General features: G+C 38.9%; 1 protein-coding gene across 3 annotated transcripts in view; it reads right to left on the bottom strand.

Annotated features, from left to right (window-relative positions):
- The window catches only part of abat (4-aminobutyrate aminotransferase), a 57777-nt gene extending 39544 nt beyond the window's left edge, over nt 1-18233 (bottom strand). For 2 of the 3 annotated variants that reach the window (XM_051941299.1, XM_051941301.1), the window contains exons 1-4: nt 17763-18233; nt 17525-17657; nt 16871-16925; nt 9134-9270 (exon numbers count right to left, since the gene is read on the bottom strand). In XM_051941299.1, the coding sequence (XP_051797259.1) occupies nt 9134-9203 (70 nt within the window). In that variant the 5' untranslated portion in view covers nt 9204-9270; nt 16871-16925; nt 17525-17657; nt 17763-18233. The remainder of the gene's footprint in view (nt 1-9133; nt 9271-16870; nt 16926-17524; nt 17658-17762) is intronic. The other variant, XM_051941300.1, reaches the window with a different exon arrangement.
- Nucleotides 18234-24568: the final 6335 nt, after the last annotated feature.

Here is a 24568-nt window from a genome sequence, read left to right as displayed (position 1 = left end):
ATAGACATGAGAATGATATCTTGCTGTTGTAATTCTGTTGGCTTCATAAGACCGTAGCTTGCAGCAGGCATTTGGGTAATGAGTGCTGAGTGTGATGCTGCTAAGGTGGTGTGGTACTATCAGTAATTAGCTTTGCCCAAAGGTAACTCTGAATTTACCTGTCGTCCCTTATTGTCATGAACTTTGGGTAATGACATGGATACAAGCACCCAAGGCCCTATTGAGTCATGCAGGCCTTAATCTGATGGCAATTTAACATTTGTAAAGCGCCCTGGTCACCTCATAAAAGTTACAACAATAATCTCATTTCATATGTGAGATGTTTTCATCGTTATTCTAAATTGAATGCAACATTAAATATACAGCATGAAAAAAAATCAAATATCACTGCAATTATCATTTATTATTATATATTTATTACATGCAGTTAAATGCTTCATATCTGGAAAGGGTTTTCGCAGCTGGAGGAGAGAAAGTGAGGCCTTTAACTACCGAGAACACCATGCCTACTGTTATACAGGGTGGTGGTACTATCACGCTCTAGGACTGTTATGGTGTCAGTGGAACTGGTGCTTTACGCAAAGCAAATAGATTATGGAGGTATTTCAGGTGCAAAATGTTTGAGCACCTGTAACATCGAATTTGTAGTTGTGTACATTGAATTTGTATGTGTACATTGAATTTGTATGTGTATCAGCAAATCTGATTTCCCACACTCTATGAGTTGTGTACTTGTAAAATAATTTTTTGTATGTGTCGATTTTTTTTCTTCCCACAAATACAACACAAAAATACACATTCACAAATCGTAATTACAGGTGCACAAATCACATTTACAGGTGTAAAAATCCTTCTCTACAAGTCACATATTTCAACACTCGATGGCTCGTGAGGTCCGTGTACGTTGCCATCATTCTATTTTCGATTTGGGGTCAAAACACCAAAAACGGATAACGGCCGTTTCCCGTTTTTCGTTTTCAAAACAAAAATAGTGGACAAAATTGTTGGTACCCCTCAGTTAAAGAAGGAAAAACCCACAATTCTCACTGAAATCACTTGAAACTCACAAAAGTAACAATAAATAAAAATTTATTGAAAATTAAATAATCAAAAACAGCCATTACTTTTGAATTGTTGATTAACATAATTATTAAAAAAAACAAACTAATGAAGCAGGCCTGGACAAAAATGATGGTACCTCTATAAAAGATTGAAAACTATTTGACCAGAGTGACATGATTAACTCAGGTGTGTCATTTAATTGACATCACAGGTGTTTCCAAACTCATAATCAGTCAGTCTGCCTATTTAAAGGGAGACAAGTAGTCACCCTGCTGTTTGGTGAAAAGGTGTGTACCACACTGAACATGGACAACAGAAAGCGAAGGAGAGAATTGTCCCAGGACATCCGAAAAAAAATTATAGACAAACATCTTAAAGGTAAAGGCTATAAGACCATCTCTAAACAGCTTGAAGTTCCTGTGACAACAGTGGCTCATATTATTCAGAAGTTCAAGACCCACGGGACAGTAGCCAACCTCCCTGGACGTGGCCGCAAGAGGAAAATTGATGACAAATTGAAGAGACGGATCGTTCGAATTGTATCCAAAGAGCCCAGAGCAACCTCCAAAGAAATTAAAGGTGAACTCCAAGGCCAAGGTACATCAGTGTCAGATCGCACCATTCGTCGTTGTTTGAGCCAAAGTGGACTTCATGGGAGACGACCAAGGAGGACACCACTGCTGAAAAAAAACTCATAAAAAAGCGAGACTGGAATTTGCAAAAATGCATGTTGACAAGCCACAAAGCTTCTGGGAGAATGTCCTTTGGACAGATGAGACCAAACTGGAGCTTTTTGGTAAGGCACATCAACTCTATGTTCATAGACTCAAAAACCAAGCATACGAAGAAAAGAACACTGTCCCTACGGTGAAACATGGAGGAGGCTCAGTAATGTTTTGGGGCTGCTTTGCTGCATCTGGCACAGGGTGTCTTGAAAGTGTGCAAGGTACGATGAAATCTGAAGACTATCAAGGCATTCTGGAGAGAAATGTGCTGCCTAGTGTCAGAAAGCTTGGTCTCAGTCGCAGGTCATGGGTCTTCCAACAGGACAACGATCCAAAACACACAGCCAAAAACACCCAAGAATGGCTGAGAGAAAAGCGTTGGACTATTCTAAAGTGGCCTTCTATGAGCCCAGATCTGAATCCCATTGAACATATGTGGAAGGAGCTGAAACATGCCATTTGGAGAAGACACCCATCAAACCTGAGACAACTGGAGCTGTTTGCTCATGAGGAGTGGGCCAAAATACCTGTTGACAGCTGCAGAACGCTCATTGACAAATACAGAAATCGTTTAATTGCAGTGATTGCCTCAAAAGGTTGTGCAACAAAATATTAAGTTATGGGTACCATCATTTTTGTCCAGCCCTATTTCATTAGTTTGTTTTTTAAAATAATTATGTTAATCAACAATTCAAAAGTGATGGCTGATTTTGATTATTTAATTTTCAATACATTTTTATTTATTGTTACTTTTGTGAGTTTCAAGTGATTTCAGTGAGAATTGTGGGTTTTTCCTTCTTTAACTGAGGGGTACCAACAATTTTGTCCACGTGTGTACATGTTAACGTGCTTGGTGGTAGGGTCCATGCAGGGATCTTACCCTTAACCCTGCCCTCACAAGCCTTGACATTTCTTGATGACAGGTAGCCGGTCATCATTTTGCGGCCAAATGATGATCCAGTCTGGAAGAACATTTAATGTTGAAAATTGTGTATTCTGAGCTAGAGCACCCAGAAGGTGGCGATGTTCACATTATTACTATGACATTCAGATATAGTGGATGAGATTGTTCACAAAGTATATAAAAACTAGGCATGCAATTATGATAGACCGCTTCGGCAGTGCTGTTCTGACTATTACATTTATTTCTTAAGTCACCCTGCTAGTCCTGTGAATACATAAGACAGCAGTGAAATCCATTGTACCCGATTTGCTTGCTCTTTAGGGTAACTCTTGTAATATTGGGCTATAAAAATAATAAATAAAAAACAGATATCAAAAAATGAAATTTAACTTCTAATTTGTTTTTTGATATCCGTTTTTATTGAAAAAAGAAAATCGGAAAACGGATTGGTTTTCCGTTTTCTGATTTTTATTTTGAAAACGAAAAACAGGAAACGGTCGTTATCCGTTTTTGGTGTTTTGACCCCAAATCGAAAATAGAATGATGGCGACGTACACGGACCTCGTGAGCGCTGTCAGCCTAAGGGGAGCGACGTCGCCACATGGCGGCCATCTTGGGACAGGGCTGCTCGATCACTCATAACATTAAAGTCAATGGAGCATGGATTTTAAAATCACTGTAGACTGCTCAATTTTCAACCGATTTTACAACAGCTTGGTTTGTTATAAACGTCAGAGATGTACTTCTTTTACTGCTTACATAAGAATAATTAAAACCATTGAATTCATATAATAATGAACACAGATATCATCTTTTTTCAGCATAAATGGATGTAAATGAAATTTTATTATTTAGCATTGCACTTCTTTATTACTATCAGCTTTCTAATGCACAGATAAAAACAAAGCTCAACCAAAATCAATGCACAACAAACAGAGATGTTGTCTTTTCTTTTCATGAACCTGGTGCCTACATTACCCACAATGCATTTCGGCTGCAGGCTAACTAATCCAGGCATAGATGTATACAAACAATAAGTCTAAGGTCTCAATCAAAGTCTCTTAACCAGCAAATAAATACAACCACAACCACAAAGAATGTAATTTCGCCTAAAGATTCGGTTCTCAAAAAACATTGGTCTCAGGAAAACCTAATAATTGAAAATCAGATTGTGAGTAACACCATCTTCAATGTGAGTAGCCAGGCAGAAAAGACACACAACTATGCCGCATTTTTCAAAACGAAAAGCTGCGATTTCGGAATTCAGCCCGAATCATAGCCACGTTAATAAGGTTTGTAATAAACTAAACCGTTTGTAAATCAATCAAGAATTGAGCGAGTTGTGAGTGTTAAAGTGAGGAAATCATCCACCTTACCATTGACTACAGTACAGTGCGCCAGAGCAGTCCCCTGTCCTAAGATGGCCGCCAAGTGACGACGCCGCAGACTCCGTCTTGAGACATCTAGTGTTTGTATATATCTATGCTTGCCGACCCCTGGCCTACACTCTCTCCATCGTGAAATTCCACACCCGGAAGTCGGTAAAGCGACCTCGGATGGAATAAAAACCTCTGATTGGCTGGGCGGGCAAAGCGTCTCTCTGACTGGCCGAAAAGTCTGTCAATCTCAGAGCATAGAATTTATACACAGATCGGCTCGTTTTGTAGTTTTGCACCAAATATCTCAGCGGGACCGGAAGTACGATTTCTGATTTGCACCTGTAGATTTCTGATTTGCACCTGTACATTTCGGATTTGCACCTGTAGAAAACAGAGAATGTGTGATTCGTGGGGAGGATTCGAGTGGTTGTAAGTAGCAATTTGTGTATTTTCGTGGTAAATTATTTCACATACTTATTGCACAAGTTCACTTTCAGATTTGCACATATTCAAATTCTCACCTCAACTTCACTTCGTACAATACAGGTGCACAAGTATTAGTGTGCTGCAACAATAGGTGCAAAATGTGAGCGTGTCAGTGTTGAAATATGTGACTTGTAGAGAAGGATTTGTACACCTGTAAATATGATTTGTACACCTGTAAATATGATTTGTGCACATGTAAATGTGATTTGTGGGGGGGCGCTCGTGAGATGGCTGAAGGGTAGACGTGTTTTCCGTAGCTCCTCAAGGCACAACACAATTTTCATGTTTTAAATCCATATTTGCCAGAATCTGTGCCTCCGTCACATTGTTTGGACTACCCTTCATCGTTTGAGCCATAGTCTTTTCACCTACAAAAGAAAAATGTCGAGTAAGGAGAAAGGTCGCTCTAACAAGGAAGCTAACGCTAGTGCTAAAGCTAGCCACGAGAGGCACAGCAAGGATAGCGATGAGGATGGTGATCTACCACTGGTTTGGAAAAAAATCGAAAGGAGCATCCTCTGATCTATCAATGTTCGTTTTGACGAGTTTGAACAGAAGATCCAAAGCCTCGTCGATGGTCATGGTGAGTTGGCCGAGAAGATGGGCAACATGGAAAATCAGGCCGCAAACCACGAGCTGCGCATTCAGAAGCTTGAGGCTGGCCTGGATGAGCTGAGACAAGAAAACAAGTTTCTCCGCACCAAGCTCTTCGACTCAGAAGGGAGATCGAGAAGGAACAACATCAAAATAGTGGGAATCGCTGAAGGAGAAGAAAAAGGTCGCCCAACTGATTTCGTGTCCCACTTGATCCCCAAGCTACTCGGTGCGGAGAACTTCGACAAGCCAGTGGTTATTGATAGAGCACACCGCACTCTCCAGCCAAAGCCGGCCGAGGGCTCCAAACCTCGTACCATCATAGCTCGTGTACACTTTGCTCAGGATAAAGAGAAGATTTTGCACATATGCAGGCAACGCCGCTCCCTGGAATACGGCGGAAAGCGCGTCTTTGTTTTCCCGGACTATACTTCTGATGTCATGGAGAAACGGAGGAGCTTCAAGGAGGTGCAACGAATTCTACGGGAGAAAAGCATCCAGCATCACCTCCGCTTCCCGGCGCGACTTCATGTTCAACACCAAGGGCAGGTAAAAGTGTTCAGTAGTCCTGCTGAAGCCAACAACTTTATTGAAAACGAACTCAAATAGATGGAGGACACTGTAACTTTGTTCTTTTGGTACAATGTTTTGCAGCTTTGTTAAAGTAATGGCTCAGTATTATTTTTGTGTCTTTGAGGTGCTCGGTAGAATAGGTTGGTTACTGAAGCGTCTTTTGTTTGGCCTAGTGGCCCCAGGGGAGAATGTAGGTAGCTCAGCTTCGATTGGGGAAGCAAAGGGCTGGGGTTTTGTTCATGCACAGGTTCTATGTGCATCATGTGTTAAGTTTTTTTGTCTTGTTTTGTTTTGCTTGTTTGTCTTCAGCTGCCAGTCAAATCCTACTAATAATGTGTGTTTAATTGCAACTGCTTTTGGTTTGGCATTTTGTTTTAACTATACATGAGTAATTTAGTTGACACACTGTCTTTGGTGTCATGGAACGTCCGTGGTTTGGGTCACCCTGTTAAACATGGTAAAGTTTTTGCACACTTAAAGTCTCTAAAAGCTGACATTATGTTTCTACAAGAAACACATATCGAAGCAACACACTATCGGAAACTAAGAACCAATTGGATTTCTCAGACTTATCATTCTCCATTTACATCCAAAGCGAGAGGTGTAGCAATTGTGTTTCGTAAATCTGTACCTTTTAGTTTGCATTCTTGTGTGACTGACCCTAACGGTCGATTTATTATTGTAATTGGACAAATCAATCGTTTTCCTATCACGTTAGTTAATTTATATGGCCCAAACTCGGACGATCCATCCTTTTTTCGCAAAGTATTTGACTTGATAGCTGATGATGACACGAGTCATTTAATTATTGGAGGTGATTTTAATTGTTACTTAGACCCATATTTGGAAAGACTTTCCAGAGCTCCTCCACCTAACATTCTCTCTGTACAAACTCTCAATAATTTAATTAAGACTAAGAGTACTGTTGATATCTGGAGGCTACAGCACCCAACAGATCGGGATTATTCTTTTTTTCCCCATGCCCATAAGTAAATGTGATTTGTGCACCTGTAATTACGATTTGTGAATGTGTATTTTTGTGTTGTATTTGTGGGAAGAAAAAAAAATCGACACATACAAAAAATTATTTTACAAGTACACAACTCATAGAGTGTGGGAAATCAGATTTGCTGATACACATACAAATTCAATGTACACATACAAATTCAATGTACACAACTACAAATTTGATGTTACAGGTGCTCAAACATTTTGCACCTGAAATACCTCCATAGAGGATTACCTCTGCAGTCTTCTGAAAAAAAAAATTAAATCATCAGCAAGAAGGTTGGGTGAACAAGTGACAAAGCTGACAAACATGAAAAGTTCCTGTCATATGGTTTCTGATAGTATAAAAAAGGTAAACGTGCATGCAAATTGTGGAATTTTAAGTTACATGAAAGTAAATGTCTAAGATAAATAAGAATACAAACATATACATATATATTCCTTTAGATCTTTATGTGTAGTAACATCATAAAACACTGCTGGCTTCCACATAACCCAACAACAAAATGTAAAACAGTGTTCTCTCCTTAGAGCTTTTCCAAATCAATAACAAAATATAACACTGTTCTCTTACAGCTTTTCACATGCAATAATATCATGTAAACACAGGTCATTTTTCTCAGCAGCTTTGTGACTGCAATAACAGAAATTTTAGCACTGCTTTTCAGTTTCAAGTACCATTCTATACGCCCTGTGTGAGCTTCAGTTGGGTGCACTACCCATTGCTTTATGTGTACATATTCATGTGTAGATTTTAATTCATCAAGTCTCATCTGTACTTGTAAAGGGTGCACATTGCTTTTTTTTCTCTTCAAGATGTTTTTATTGTTTTTTAGGCAATATAGATGCATAATTCAATGTACATTTGTTATACAGGTGCACAATAGCAGACAACAAAGTTATAGTATATACCTCTCTGGGGTGCACATTGCTTTTATTATATCTTTTTTTTAAGCTTTATTACACTTTCGTAATTCTTATCCTGCTTCTTCCATGCCTCATCTGTATTAAGCTTCTGTAAAATATACATTTCCCTGGTCAGGGATCAATGAAGTCTGTCAATCTGTCCCAGACTGGCCTATTGATGATTAACAAAGAGAGGACTTTCGACACATCACTCCACTGAGTGAGACTCAGAGACTGCTAGCAGTCACTGAGAAGCATGCACACGCACTTTGCCAAGCAGTTTACCATTTACACTGATTATATAATCTTCTTTTGTTTTCGCAGTTTTATCCCCACGTATATCAGCATTCTTACTTTATATCTAGTGGTTATACTAAGGTGAAGGTTGATCAAAAATGACAAATACACAAGCTTACTTGGACATACAGTTTGAAGTAAGATAACATGCGTCACAGTGTAGCAAGCGTGTTGCATGGGTTAGAAGTTGCAGGCATAGGAACAGGTATTTGCACTTTTTTCTAAATATGATTGGGCAGAATTTACTAATAATCTGCTTTCTAAAGAGTCTCTTGGTACTTAATTTCAAATATCTATTCAAGAACTTTTAAAAAAGGACCTATGTTCGTGGTGATCTTAACAGCCTATTTCAAAGTAAACAGTTGTAAAAAAAAAAAAAAAAAAAAAGGTGTAAAATAACTGACGAGATAAATCACACAAAAGACACTTTGTTGCAATGAGAAACAAAGTAGATGAGCAAACATTTACATTAGTCTACAAGAGGACATTTGTGCCAAAGCAACGTATCATTATCTGGCAAAACAGTAGCCTAGCTTAGCTAGACTGTATTCCCGTTATAAGGGATATACGGGAATACGGTCTAGCCCTCCTCCATTGACACATTTTGACAGGTTTTCAAGCTCCGATCAGATCAGACCGAACCAATCAGAGCACCAGAGGCGGGAGTTAACGCTGCGTCATCTTCAGGGCCGAGTTGGCGACCGCAACAGAGCGAGGTTTCTCTCGTGCACTTTCCTCTGTTTTGCACGGGCTGAATTTGTCCTTAAAACCTCAACAAGAAGCAGCTCTTAAAGCTTTTCTTTTTAAAAAGGATGTATTTTTAATTCCGGCAGGCTGTATTATAGAATGCGTAATGCTGCCCTCCACTGTTGAAAGGAAGAGCTTAGATTTTCCTCAGGACCCCTGTACGGCGAAGGAAGCTGTTAAAACTACAAAACATCATGGCGGAAAGGCAATTGTTAGGTCGCTTAGTGATTGCGTCACACATGTGTTACGCTGATTGGCTCTCTCCAATTCAAGCTGTGATCGGTAGTCCCGCCTCTGGGCTAGATTTGGTTCAATGGAGCAGTTCCAGACTGACTTTATGTGTATTTGTAATACACAATATAAAGGCTGTCTGGTCCCCAAGCAAAACAGTGCATACTGATGGGATTTAAGCAGACGTGAATATTATTGAAGAGTGTTGGTAGAGTATTTACCTGGAGCATTGAGCCACAAGTTTTTCTGTAAGGAGAGAGTGAGCTGGCGGCTGATCCACGAGGCTGCCATGACAGACAAGACGAAGTGTTGACAGAGAGGCAGAAACTGCCCTCAGAGCCTAACCTCACAAAGTCCCCTACAGAAAGAAAGAGGTACATTAATGATTAATGATACATACTTATGAAGTGGAGAAGAGAAAACCAATGACCTACCAGTGAATATCCACCATCAGTTTATAACGTAAACCTCAAATGCAAATGGTTATGCAGCATGACAATGGCCCAAAGCACACAAGCAAGTCGACCAATGGATGTCTCAAAAAGAACTTGAAAACCATGCAATGTGGCTGAACGAAAACTATTCTTCAATGAAGAGTGGGCAAAATTCCTCCATTGTGAAGTAAAAGACTGATAACAAGATAACACAAAAGTTTAGGTCCAGTGCGGCCAAGGGTGGCCCAACCAGTTATTAGTTTAGGGTTGCAATTAGTTTTTCACAGGGGAGATATGGGTTTTCAGTATCCATCCATCCATTCTCTATACACCGCTTTATCCTCACTATGGTCGCGGGGAGGCTGGAGCCTATCCCAGCTGACTCGGGCAAAAGCAGGGGACACCCTGGACAGGTCGCCAGTCTGTCACAGGGCTACATATACAGACAATCACTCTCGCATTCACACCTACGGGCAATTGAGAGTAATCAATTAACCTCAGCATATTTTTGGACTGTGGGAGGAAGCCGGAGTGCCCGGAGAGAACCCTCCTGGGAAAACCGGGACGTGAACCAGGGATCTTCTTGCTGCAAGGCGAAAGTGCTAACCACTACTCCACTGTGCAGGGTTTTCAGTATTAATACTAATGTATTTATTTATTTAAAAACTGCATTTTGTGTTTTGAGAGTTATCTTTGTCTAACATTAAAATCATTTCAATGATCTGGAACATAAAAGTGTGAGAAATGTGCAAAAATAGAAGACATCAGGAGGAGGAAAAGTACTTTTTCACTCCACTGTATTTCTAAATTACATGTTTCTTGCCCCTCCCTTCAAATATTTAGAAATATTTCAATTCAAGTGTTATGTTTTTCAATGCCATATTTTTATTTTCAATGACAAGCCACTGTTTTGGTTAAGACAGAGCAAGACAGCTTGCACACAGACAACAACAAGAAGACAAGGGTCTCTAACACTGGTGTGGGTGCAGAAAAAGCATAAGCTGAACTGAAAAACTACAAGGCTACTTAAAAATAACTAGTTCTGTGGGTTCTCGTCTCCAAGCCAACACAGCTTTTGACATAATAAACCCCATCAGCATGTAACATTTCAGTTCATCACGAAGATACATCATCCAGACAAATGAATATGTATTTCCAGCTGCTGATACAAACACAAACATTTGTCCCATCAGTTTGAAAAGTAAAGGAACATGTACTTCTTCAATAATGAACGCTGCATAACAGTGACAATTCTGTGGAGGTATTTTGACCATATTCAGAGGAGGACGTGATATTGTTGAAATATAGGAATGATACTGCACATTTGTACAAAGGTTTTCGTAGTGCTGCACTTAGTTCTTTACATGAAAATGACAAACATTGCTTTGTAAAAAACATTAAACAAGCACTTCTCTTGGAGTGATGACATTATTTAATAATATAAAAAAAAAGAATAACGGGCAGAGTAGGGCAAAGACAAGCATGGGTACCTACTCTTTCTCTTTGCTCATCACCATCTCTTATGTAATGCTGGCAGTATGAACAGGAAAATTCCAGTTATCTGCCTTCACGCAGAATAAAGAACCCTGGCCCTTCACACAAGTGCAAAGCACACACACATGCACACAAAAATACAGCCATACACACATGCATATACACACGGACGGTTTCTTAGCAACACTTCATGAACTGGATGGAACTGGTTTAGGTTGTGAGAGTTACACAAGACTGCATCTTCGTATGTCTGGGAGGGGTGGGTTTGTTATGTGAGGGGGGTGTACAATGAAGTGATGGAAGACTGTTGAAAGAAGCTATCCTAAACTGAAATCTGGATACAGAGTGCAACAGCACAAATAATTTTTGGAATACTTTTGTGTGCTGCTGGATCAGAAACGTTTCCAAGTTTTTTTAGACACATCGGCTATATACGGGACAACAATGGTGTTCTACTAGGTTTTCAATGGGCGCTCCAGCTTCTTCCCAAAGTGCAAAGGCATGCTTTGGTTAATTGGTGATTTCAACTGACCAGCTGGGAAAGGCTCCAGCTCCCCACAACTATATAGAAGATAAAGCGGTGGATAGAGAGTAGATGCATGGAGGAACGGCATCCATCTATCCATAGATCATAAATCTAGCTGCTTAACGTATGGCTAGCAATGACTTCCAAATAGAATTGAACCCTCGTGTTGTCCTTAGCAAAGAATGTTGTTGCCTTGTCTGAAAAAAGTCCAAAAATTCAGAAAGAATTTTCCCCAAAATTATAAAAATGTGCAAAATCTTCAGGAAGAAAAGTCCTGAAAAGTTTCCCTCAAGTTTTATTTTTTTAAAATAAAAAGTCCCCAAATTTGACAGCGAAATTCACTGGATTTTGGGAGATTTTTTTCTGAATGTTCGTAAACCTTTTTTTATTTGCTTTTTTCCCACCAAAAAATGTTCAAAAATTTCCTAAAATTTTTTTGAAAATGTGGATGTTTTTACTACGAAAATATATTTTTTTTCCACATTTGTAAAATGGGTCAATTTGACCCGAAGGACGACAGGAGGGTTAAACGCTACACAAATAGATTCTGCTTCTTTTTCAGCTGTCTAGCCCACATCTTTACTGTTGAGGTTCTCTATTACCACTCTAAACATTTTGGGTCTCACAGGCTGTTGGAACAGCTGTTTGGAGAAAAAAACACTACCTACTATTGTCACTCATCATTTGTTTTTACAGTCAAGTGTAGTTTTAGTGTATTGTTTGATGGCATTAACAATGTTAGGCTTCTTCACATGACACTAACAATATAAGACTATCACAGATTATCCCTTATACTTTCAGTCATTGCTATTTCACAGTGACAAAGTAAAAAACAGTTCAAATGCACCTGACATTGCCAGCCTATCATCATGGTAAAAGTGCAGGCACAAAGGGAAAGAGGTTTCTGTCTAAAAATGTGTATTAAAAAAACAAACCAGGAAGTGAACAACACACATTACTAAACTTGTTCCAAATTGCTTAAATTGCACTATATTGTGTCAGAGCCACTCAGTAGATGGTGAACACTGAAATATTTAAACTGAATGAAATTTGATTTAGATGCATCTTACAGCTAGTGAGGTCCAAAAGCCTGTTCTGAAGGTAATTTTTCTCTCTTTGAAGAAGCTCCACCAGTTTGTGGAAGCTAACTGCAGAAATTGCACATTTATCATAAAAAGGAGACAAAGGATGAAACAAACAAACACATCATTTAAATACTGAATTTTAAACAAGTTGGACATTATGAGTAAGAACATCAGGAACACAGGAACTGTGATCAAAAGCAACATGAAATGTAGAAATTGAGTTTCTGCTGTTAGGCCCTGCTGTTCACAGTACGTTTCCCTGGTTTACTTGTTTTATGTTTGTCTACATCAAAGTTTCATCTATTGTACACAGTCTAGAGAATATTGGTCATTATTTTAATATACAAACCAATCTGATTTTAATGTAAGCAGAGCAGACGGGACTCTGTCAAATTGGTTGCGTCTTTACATTAGTTATGACAATCTCCTGACTAATCTCAAGATAGTACTATGGAGCTTAGCAGGCTTCCACAATGTTATTAACAGGAGAATAACTCTTACATATTTGAAACAAAAAAACAAAACAAGACACGGCTTTCTTTAAGGAAACCCATTTCAATGATGAGGGGTCCATTCATTGAATAGAGACTGGGTGGGTCCTGTTTATTACTTTTTCTAGTAGGAAAAGAGGAGTGATCATATTGATTAAGAAGAGCATAGATTTGGAAGCATTTAAACATTATGCTCAAGAACTTACATGGGTAGTATGGAATGCTGTTTTGTAGAGTGGCAGAGTATCTGTTGCAAACAGATATGACCCAACCTGAATTTTTAAATTAAGTCTGAAGCTTAAAAAGACATGTAAAAAGAAAAAAAAAATCAAAAATGATAACAGCCTTGTTGGAGGAGACTTCATTCAAGATAGGGACCTATTCTTCCATAAATCCTACTGGCCTAGACAAATAAAGGAAATGTCTTGCATTTCAATAGATGTGATGGCAGTGAAATTGAGATTAGTAGATATATGAAGTAAATTGTATCCTAAGGAAAGCAGTATACTATAGGAGAATTCTAAAATTTGTCACATATTGACAAATATTGACCTGGGGCCTCATTTATAAAACATTGTAGGATCCATACTAAAAGTCTGCGTACGCCGAAAATCTGAAATGGGCGTATGCCCTTCACCCCTGATTTATAAAACTGTGTGTAAGCACAGCTGCACGCAATTTCTTGATAAATCACACACCAGCTGGAAGATCGCACAGGTGGATCCACCTCACATCCCGCCCACAACACACCCACATTTTACCATGAATGGTCAATGCAAAGTAACTCATGAATGTATCTGCATATAAATAAGCCGCTGATCCACGGCATTTTACGCAGCGCCGGCCTGCAGTCTTTTCCCTACACTGCTGTGCGTCAGGATGAATGAATCATGTGTTGACCCAGGCCACCCTGCCACTAAATTTGTTATGATCATGTCCGATGTACAAATAATTTGTACACTGATTGAATGTACATTTTTTCGGTTGACATAGACAAATTCATTTTCACTCGGAGCCCTTACAGCAACACGAGTGCAGTCAGTTACGCCGATTAAATTTGGGAAACCGGACATTGCTGCAAATTGCCCGTTTAATGTTGGCCTGTTCACCCACAGTGTAAGGAAACTTGATGTGACAGGTCATGTTTATAACGTCATCCAAAACAGCTGGAATTATTGCGCTGAGGGATGGTTGTGATATCCCAGACTTAAAGGACATCATTTAACTGTATATCAGACCCAGATAGGATTTAGACAACAAATGTAACCTCATATATTCTTCATATAAAACACATACCTGTCGACCAATTCCTGCTGGAAGGAGCCGGTGTCGCCAAAAACCCCCGAGTCGTCAGCTCCTGTGTCTGTACTGGGATGGCGTGGTTTCGGCGGGGGGGTCTGTCTAAGACATCCCAGTTCAGCACATAGATCCAAGAGTACTGCTCTAGGGAATCTGAATTGGCTTATTAGCCAGTCATCGTCACGGACCAGGAAATCCCCGTTATCCCTAAAATCTCTCTCCATTCTTAACATGATCTTCCAGCAATGCCAGCGCATCCATTGTGCCACATTACGCACGGCTGTCACCCGCTATTTATCCGCTTGATCAGCGATTGGACTGATTGTCACATGCCTTTTCCAAATTAGTAATCAATCAGTGCCACTCACCGCTCTATATCATTTGAAGATGGAAGTTTGATATATGAACATAGTTCTGTAAAAACAGTCGTAGGCCGAATGGCGCACTACAGCCATGGCCATAAGTTTGGACACAAGTACCATGACGCTTGTGAATCTTAGAAAATACCACAAAATTGTCACTTACAATACAGTACACAACTCCTGAGAACTATATTAAGTTTCATATTTAAAAAAAAAAACATCAAAAGAGTTTGGTGTCATTTTGTTATTCTTACCAAATTTGGTTGTGAAAGTACTGCATTTTTTTTGTTATTTTCTTCTAATATTATGTTTTGGGAACAAAGTTGTTCCAATTGTTGGAATTTATTGATAATATTATATCCCTTGTTGATTTGTTGACTAATTAAACTGGTGCTGTCAAAAAATATTAGTTATGTTCTGTAATAGACATCAAAACAGACATAGTAAGTCATGCTGTGTCCAAACTTATGGCCATGGCTGTATATGAACATCTAAAACAATGAGGGTTTATGATTATCCGGCTCTACAAGTATAATATGTGATAACAATAAAGGTTTGAGATCAATCTGGTTTCAATTCACCACTTCACCCTCTGGCACTGCCTTTCCCTCTGTCTCCAAAATGTGCGTAAGCAAGCATCAAAGTTGGCACACAGTCTCACGCCAAGTTTGTTTTTAGAAATCACAACGTACACAGCATACACCACTTTCTACGCAAAGGTTGTGATTTACGCCACTTTCTAGCCCTGTTTTGTGCTTACGCAAGCATCAAGCATCAAGGTTGGCGCACCAGTGCGCACATTCTCACGCCAAGTTTGTTTTTATAAATCACAACCTTTGCGTAGCCCTGTTTTGTGCGTACACAAGCTTTATAAATGAGGCCCCTGGCTAGTACCCAGCTTCCAACTCTGAGACTCTTGATACATATGGGCCCTGTGCTGCTCCTGAGTTAGTCTGCATTCTTAGTTTTTACGTTACTGCGCTGTCCATAACACTGCTGATAGCAGCAAATTTTTCGCTGACATTTATTATAATTACCTATAGATAAGTGAAAGAAGAAAGGGCCTTTGACACATCACTCAGTCAGCAGTCTCTGAGAGACTAAATATTGATAAGCACCCTCTGCTTGAATGCAGTCAAACATTTACAATGATTACATAATCCTGTTCTGTTTTTACAGTTAATATCACCATGAGCATTAAAAATATGGCAAAGATGTATCAGAGTTAGGCACAGGCATTTATATTTGCCACTTTTTTACTATTCGGATGGAGCAGAAAATAATAATAATGTGCTTTTTGATACAAACATCAATGGCAGAGAGACATTTGCATGGCCCACTTCAGCTTCACTCATGCTCCACCTCTTTGCCGATTGAGCGGACACACGTGAGCCAGCCCATGTGCCAAAATCAGAAGGGCTTCAGAGACATCAGTAGAGGTTCAAAGCAGGGGCAGTATACAGGCGCAGTAAAAGGAGGAGGCATCAAATACAGTGGGATGTGAGGGCTGAGCTAATAGGGCTTAAGACTCAAATGTTTTTAGCAAACAAATGAATCTTTTACTATCAGGTGGGTGTAGCATATTTGGTACTAAACCCAAATCATGTTTTGAACAGACTGGTAAAGGCAAAGGACTGATGGATCAGGAAATCCCTCCCCCGTTTATTTTTTTTAGTCATCTTGTGTATAGAAGACCACCCAGTAGACTTTAAAGATTAAAGCTTTTCTCTCTTGACAGTCAATACACTAAAATGAAACAAGTGATGTAAAAGCAACACAGCAGTAAAAACTTAATAATGTTAAAATCTGGCACACTTCCAACTTCTAAGTTGGAAGTGTGATGTGGATACTTACATAAAAAATCAGTGCCACAATGCAAAAACTGCTCAGGAACAGGTGAAGGAACTGAGCAAAGGCTCAAAGCTCGACCTACTCTCTAACTTCCCCACATCCCAATCCAACCGAGCATCAATGAAATACACTGGGACAAGTCAAGCACATGACAGACCCCACACCGCAACCCACAGGATCCAAACATCCACTGCAAACGTGCCAAGACTTGACACCACAGGACAACTCCAGAAGTCTTGTATTTAAGTAAACTGCTTAACAATGGAGGCTGCTTCCAAATTTGAGGAATAAAGTAAGCATTTTTGCCAGTAAAGGAAAGTCAGTAATAAAAATACATAAGGTGTCTACAAATCTGAAAGACATTGCTACAAACTTGCAAAAGTCTGTAACCAAATGAAAAATGATGAAATTCTTACTTGCTGATTTCAGTTATCCAGTGACTGCAGGGACATCCAGAAGTCCTCAACTGAGCTACAAACGAAATAAACACATGACTTAATCAAAAATTCTCTTGTCATTTCCTTTCTATTTTATGATGACCATCACTCATCATGCTGAAGCAGTTATATCTGCAGTGGTTGTTTAACCACAATTGAACTTCTCCTATTACAGTGAAGACTGATATGCATTCACGGAAATAAGGCTCCTGCTACAACATAACATACGCAATAAAGCGAATATATGAATTCAACTGATGAACACTGTTCAACTTGTTTAGATGCATGCTGTCTGATGTGTTTGTTACGATTCTGGTCCTTCTCTGAAAAATCTGGTTCCGACTGGATCTGGCTGGCTCACCCACAAGAGGTAATGGTGAGCAGGCTGTAGACTGGTTAGTATTCTAGCCAGCCTATTTTAATAGTATATACTGAGCCAAGTGTGTTATCAAACGCTTTCCTGTCGTGAACGCTACCAAGTGCAGTGTGTCTCGATGCTCCTGGTTCTGCATTACAACACGATCACTGACAGACGACTGTCAATGCGACACAACAGTCATCCAAGCTGCTCATGTCGCAGGGTCGGCTGTTTAGGAGCCGTGTGTCCGTGAGAAAGGTTTGGAGAACACTTACCGATTATCCAGTGGCAGCAGAAGTATCTGCGAATTCCGCAAGCAGTGTCTGACAGTCAGATGGAGTCTGGTCTGAAAACCAGGTCTGCTCTGGCCAGGGGGAGGGGCTTATTCTCCATCTCCCTTCCTCTCTTCTGATAAGGAATACAAGTTGAAAACTTGTTAACTGTTGGGTTTGTGGACATTGGCTGTTTTTAACCTGTGTAAGTGGAGATAAGTGGTTAGAATGAGATGGATACCTGTACCACGAAGCAAATCAATATTGGACAGTGTGTGGTGGTCTGCAGCACAGGAGCTCCCCAAGGTACAGTACTCTCACGTTTCCTCTTCACCCTCTATACATCGGACTTCTGTTACTCCACAGACAGTTGCCATCTCCAGAAGTTCTCCGATGACACTGCCATCAGTGATGCATCCTATGATGGCCCATCATCGGATGCGTGTCACACGGGAACGACTGCGAGTACAGGAAGGTCATCATGGACTTTGTCTACTGGTGTGAGCAGAACCACCTCCGAATGCAGCAGCTCCCCATAGTATGGCTGAATCCCAAACCGCCCCCTACACACTATCCCTACACACTACCCCTCCGTTTGCGCGTTCCCGTGGAGGGTCCTCCATATTAAGGGCCGTCCCAAACCGCGTAGTGCGGAGGGAGAGTGGACTGTTCAGCCCTTAAATAGCGAGTCTGCATTGATGCTCACTCCGGACAACTTTTTCAGGAAGTGCAACGTCGAAATGGAGGAGGAAACAAACATATCGATGTAAGTTCCACATGCGTTCTTTATTTCTCCCACGCCTTTTTCACACTGACAGAGCATCACAAAGAGTGGTGTAAAAAGATAAAACAAAAGAAACAAATCTTCTCTGCTGACGTTTGATTTAATTGTGCACCCCCTGACACCTTAAAATTTGAACACAACTGACAGAATTCATTTATTCATTTATTCATTTGTTGGATTTGAAATGCCAGATAATAGGATTGGAAAACATGTGAGTGAAAAAAGTGGGATGCTTTTGTCTTCTGGAAGCAGCAGCGATCCTTGTTAGTTGCAACCTGTGCCATAGCGCTACAGCCATGCACAGTAGGCGTCTTTGTGTTACCATGGCGATGACGTCTTCCGTTTTTCCGGTGAGGCGACAGGGCATCCCATTCCTGACGATCGTATTTATACCCTCCCCCTTCAATAATAGGTGCCCTCCACAGCTGCGAGTGTGACTTCTTTTGGAGTGACACTCGGTAGTGGAGGGGGAGTGTGTAGGGGGCGGTTTGGGATTCAGCCTATGTGTCTGCAGGGCCGGAGGCTGCACGAATACGGCCGTACCCTTCCGGTAAGTTTAGAGCACTTTTTAAACAGAGCGCCACCTACCGCAATTTACGTTTTAAATTGGTGATTTCACTCAAAATATACTTACACCACCAAAGGCTTATTCAAGGAGAATTCCCCGTTCATTTTAACCCCTGTAAGTTTTTCTGCAGAGCTGGAGGCTGCTCTTTCTGGACCACACCAAGTATTCCACACAAAGTACTACTTCATATCCTACCTATGATTTTAAATGTTTAATTCACCCAAGTAGTATTACAATGTCACAAGTTATCACTCATACCTTGGTTGCTAAGGCTAGCATTTGGACAAATTGTGCAATTTTCAGATAAAATATTAAGGGGGGAGTACACCTTATTTCACAGGTTCGCAAAGCCATTATATTGTATAGGCTCTTAACAATGTTTGATATGACCCAATTTAACACGCTATACATAATTTTAAAGCTTATGAGTTGAAAATATCATTTTAACAGTTAGAAGTTACATGCAGTGATCCCTGGGGACAAAATCTTGTCATAAACATGCCAATACACATTTCCCGGTGACCCATCTTTAGATGCTATCTACTCAGAGTCCATAAATTTTGGGTTAATGACTATTATACCTTTTGATAGAGTAACCTACTGTAAAAAAAAATAATGGGTGCTTTGGGGATAACTCTTTTTCTTATTGCCACAGCAACCATTTCAATATAAATAACTCTTTACCCCAGAATGAAAATGGTCTTATGTGGTCAGATTATAAAGTATTTTTTAAAAAAACATCCATTATTTTAAGAAGTACTGTCTTAAGAACAATCTGTGAAAAAATCAGCATGATTGCTCAAATAGTTTAAAAGTTATTTGGTTTTATGTAACGCCTGTCCCAAAAAATACAGATTTTGAGAAAATGGCAGATAAAGATTGTGAACCATGCACAAGTACTTGCCAAGCTGTTGTATGTCACTAACTAAACATTTCTTTGATACCTAATGAATAGTTTAAGCACTTACAGGTTTTTTTTTTCGATTTTTTGAAGGCATATAAGGTGTACTCCCCCCTTAATGGAATCATCTGTAATGGCTTCTGTGGAGTCTAGATCTAACAGGACAGTCTAAAAGGCTAGAAAGAGACAAAACACAAGGACAACTCTGAAGACGGATATATATTTATTTTACACAATAATATGAAATAAAAATAAAAGCTGAACACACACACACACACACACACACACACACACACACACACACACACACAAACAAAAGTAAGTGAAGTCTATGACTCGTGCTGCAAAACCTCTGATCTCACTTACTCCTGATAGACACACAGACAGACATTAATAAGCATAAGTAGATATAGCACTGATATATCTGATAAACTGTACATATTTCACTTATTTACTTTGGTAAAATATATTTTATTTTTAACATTTCATGCCAATATACCTCCTTTTGAAATGAGCAGCACTTACCAACTGAACAGTCTGCCTTTTTTCTTCAGGTCTTTTCTGATCCTTCAAGAGAATTCCTCCACTTCACTGAAAAAGTAGTCAGACAACATTATCACTGCAGGCTTGACAGAAATACTGGTAACACTTAAAGAGGATACATTCACAAACATTGTTAAGGTAGCAACTACTTGTATTAGTAAACAGTTAAAAAACAAAAACATTTTAGTGCACTGTGTAAATTAAAAAAAAAAAAAAACATCCTTTACTCTTACCTTTGATGGTAAGCTGGACCACTGAAAAAGGCCTGCTCAGCCTCCTGCAGGGATAGATTGTCCTGCATAGAAAGGCCATATATGATGGCCTACCAAAAGAAAACAGTTCATTTTTAAGCAATATAATTGACATACGCAGAGCAAGCCCTGTTAGACAGGCAAATACACAAATGGCGCCATAAAAGGCTTGCTATTTATTTACAGTTGCACTCAAAATGTCAGTTTGGGTTATTAGGACTCTCTTCAATTTTAAAGTTGTTTGGAATAAATTTATCATAGGATTGTAAACAGCTGAATGCAATTAATATTACAAGAGTTTTCTCCAAATTTACCATAAAATATTGCTTTTAGTAAATACTATTGTTGCAAAATTATTCAACCCCCTAATGACAAGTGTCTTTAAAACTTGCTGGAGCATTTTATGACTGTTATAACCTTTTGCAAATAAGATATTTAACCAAACAATACCTTCTGGTAATCCAAACGAAGAATCTGAGTTCCTTCCTCATGGGAAAGTGTCCTAGTTCAGCATAATTCTTGAGTATGTCTGCTGCAACTGTGTTCACCAAATCCCAATAAAGATTTCCTGTGGGATTTAAATCCTTCAACTACCAATACCACTCTAGAATATTCTAGGATGTCTTGGGAAACCCAGCCTTAGTAGACAATGTGATAAGCATGGTCTGGTTGCTGGAAAGCCAAATGTCGTCTCCAAGCATCATCTTATTCAATGTCAGCATGAAATTAGCTTCTGAGATTTCCTGATATTTGATCAAATTCATCTCGTTTTCTACTTATTACAGTTTTGCAGTACCTGATGAAGCAAATCAGGCCAAGAACAGCATTCGGCCTCCGACATGCCTTACTGTAGATAGGGTGTATTGTCATCTTCCATCTCCAGCCAGATATACTGATAAATCACAGGCCTACAGAAGTTCTTATTTTCTTTCAACGCTTTGGAAAATATGATTACAAAACAGCTATGGATTATGTAAATGGTTTTAAGAAATTTTGAGCTGATTTTCGCGATGTGTTTTTTTGTTCTTTATTGACAACACGGCTGAATCATTGTTGAGGCTAGTCACAAAATGCTGTCATGCAATGTGCTTTTGATTTACGTGCAGTGCGATTTAGGTTTAATGTATTTTTTATGTTTCTCACACTGACGTCTGTACACGTATGACCACCGATGAGTACAGTAAAGTCACGGGCCGTGTTTAGTGACTACGGTGGCTAGGCTAACCATGTTAGCCACCAGAGACAGCCTAGCCTTAACCGGCCATATGCCCTAGCATTGCATATACTGTGTGTGTGTGTGTGGCGCAATTGCAAGACGTATGCTTGCACTTTTTTTTTATGAATGACTGTACATTATTAATAGTGATATATATATATATATATATATATATATGTGTGTGTGTGTGTGTGTGTGTGTGTGTGTGTGTGTGTGTGTGTGTGTACAGAACATCGGGAGCTAACATAAAGACTTTCAATGATTGGATGATCCAGACATTCTCGCAAATATCTGGTAAAACTATTTATATTTGTGGTGACTTCAACATTAATTTGCTTAATACAGAAAAAAATCAAGAAACAGAGGACTTCCTAAATATTATGTATAGTATGAGCTTTTTTCCGTCTATTACAAAACCCAGTAGAATAACAAGCAGCAGTGCTACTTTAATTGATAATATTTTTACCAATGACACTCAATATGGATGCACAAATGGATTGCTGATCTGTGACATATCAGACCACTTACCTGTGTTCACGATAAAAGATTGGAAATGTAGGAAAAAAACAAAATTCAAGATAGCGAGCCAGAAGCATTTACAGACTGAACAAACAACTAATGCGCTGTTCAACGCCCTGTTGGAACAGGACTGGAGTTCAGTGTACAATGAAAAAAATGTTGACAGAGCATATGAGAACTTTTTAGAAATATTCATTATGTTATTTAATAAATACTGTCCTATTATAAATGATAAGAAGAAGAATAGATACAAAGATTGCCCATGGTTAACCACAAGCTTAAAAAAGGCTTGCAAAAAGAAGAACAACTTGTACACAAAGTTTATCAAATCAAGAACAAAGGAATCAGAAATTAAATATAAGACATATAAAAATAAATTAACCAGTATTATAAGAACCAACAAGAAACTTTATTATAAACAGAAATTAGAAGACAATAAACAGAATCCAAAGAAAGTTTGGGGAATTTTAAATGAATTAGTAAATAAAGGCACTAATAAACAAGAATACCCAGAGTATTTCAAAATTGAGAATATGGATAATCATAACCTCCAGGAAGTAGTGAATAAATTTAATGATTTTTTTGTAAAAGTGGGACCAGAACTGGCAGGAAAAATCCCTAATACTGGTACAAACAGGATATTTGTAACAGACAGGAACTTAAATAGTATGTTTTTATCTGCTGTGGAGGAAGCTGAGATAATTCATATTGTTAACAAAGCTAAAAACAAAACTTCAACTGACTGCTATGGAATAAATATGAGTCTAGTCAAAAAAATTATATCCAGTATATCAAAACCATTAACATGGATAAGTAATCTATCATTTTCAACTGGGATATTTCCAAGAAGAATGAAAACAGCAAAAATAAGTCCTATCTACAAAAGTGGTGACAGACATGTTTTCACAAACTACAGACCGGTTTCTCTTCTATGGAGTAATAGGAGTGCCAAATCAAAATATAAATAAATAAATAATTAAATAAATAAATGTGGAAATATAAAGAGAAATAAATAATTAAATAAATAAATGTGGAAATATAAAGAGAAATAAATAATTAAATAAATAAATAAATATGGAAATATAAAGAGAAATAAATAAATAAATAAATAAATGTGGAAATATAATGAGAAATAAATAAATAAATAAATAAATAAAAAGGAAAATTTTGTCTTTGCTTTTACCTTTTCTGTTTTTTCCTTTTATTTATTTATTTTTCTTTATATTTCCACATTTATTTATTTAATTATTTATTTCTCTTTATATTTCCACATTTATTTATTTATTTAATTAATTATTTATTTCCCTTTATATTTCCTCAGTCCACCAAGAAAAGGAAAAATGCAAATCAGTTTGCTCTGGGCGGGGATTCTGAACACAGGAGTCCTGCCTGACACCAGCTCCCAGCACGGCTGAAGTGAAGCCATGTCACCGTTGAGCTTCGGCTTATTCTGCCACTGATAAGAAAATAAACATTAATTTTCCGAATTAGCAGCGTCCTTTCAGTGTCTGACGGCAGAATCAGCCGAAGCTCCACGGTGACATGGCTTCACTTCAGCCGTGGTCGGAGCTGGCGTCAGGAAAGAAGCCTGTGTGCGGGTACGACTCCCCACCCTGAAAGGAAGCCCCGCCCAGAGCAAACTGATTGGCATTTTTCTATTTCATGGTGTCAGGCCCATAGATATATACAAACACTAGATGGCTCAAGACGGAGTCTGCGGCGTCGTCACTTGGCGGCCATCTTAGGACAGGGGACTGCTCTGGCGCACTGTATTGTAGTCAATGGTAAGGTGGATGATTTCCTCACTTTAACACTCATAACTCGCTCAATTCTTGATTGATTTACAAACGGTTTAGTTTATTAAAAACCTTATTAACGTGGCTATGATTCGGGCTGAATTCCGAAATCGCAGCTTTTCGTTTTGAAAAATGCGGCATAGTTGTGTGTCTTTTCTGCCTGGCTACTCACATTGAAGATGGTGTTACTCACAATCTGATTTTCAATTATTAGGTTTTCCTGAGACCAACGTTTTTTGAGAACCGAATCTTTAGGTGAAATTACATTCTTTGTGGTTGTGGTTGTATTTATTTGCTGGTTAAGAGACTTTGATTGAGACCTTAGACTTATTGTTTGTATACATCTATGCCTGGATTAGTTAGCCTGCAGCCGAAATGCATTGTGGGTAATGTAGTCACCAGGTTCATGAAAAGAAAAGACAACATCTCTGTTTGTTGTGCATTGATTTTGGTTGACCTTTGTTTTTAT

Source organism: Acanthochromis polyacanthus, chromosome 21, assembly GCF_021347895.1.
Source record: "Acanthochromis polyacanthus isolate Apoly-LR-REF ecotype Palm Island chromosome 21, KAUST_Apoly_ChrSc, whole genome shotgun sequence".
NCBI lineage: Eukaryota > Metazoa > Chordata > Actinopteri > Pomacentridae > Acanthochromis > Acanthochromis polyacanthus.
Note: the sequence above shows the minus strand (reverse complement) of the source record. Positions and strands in the feature narration are given on the sequence as shown.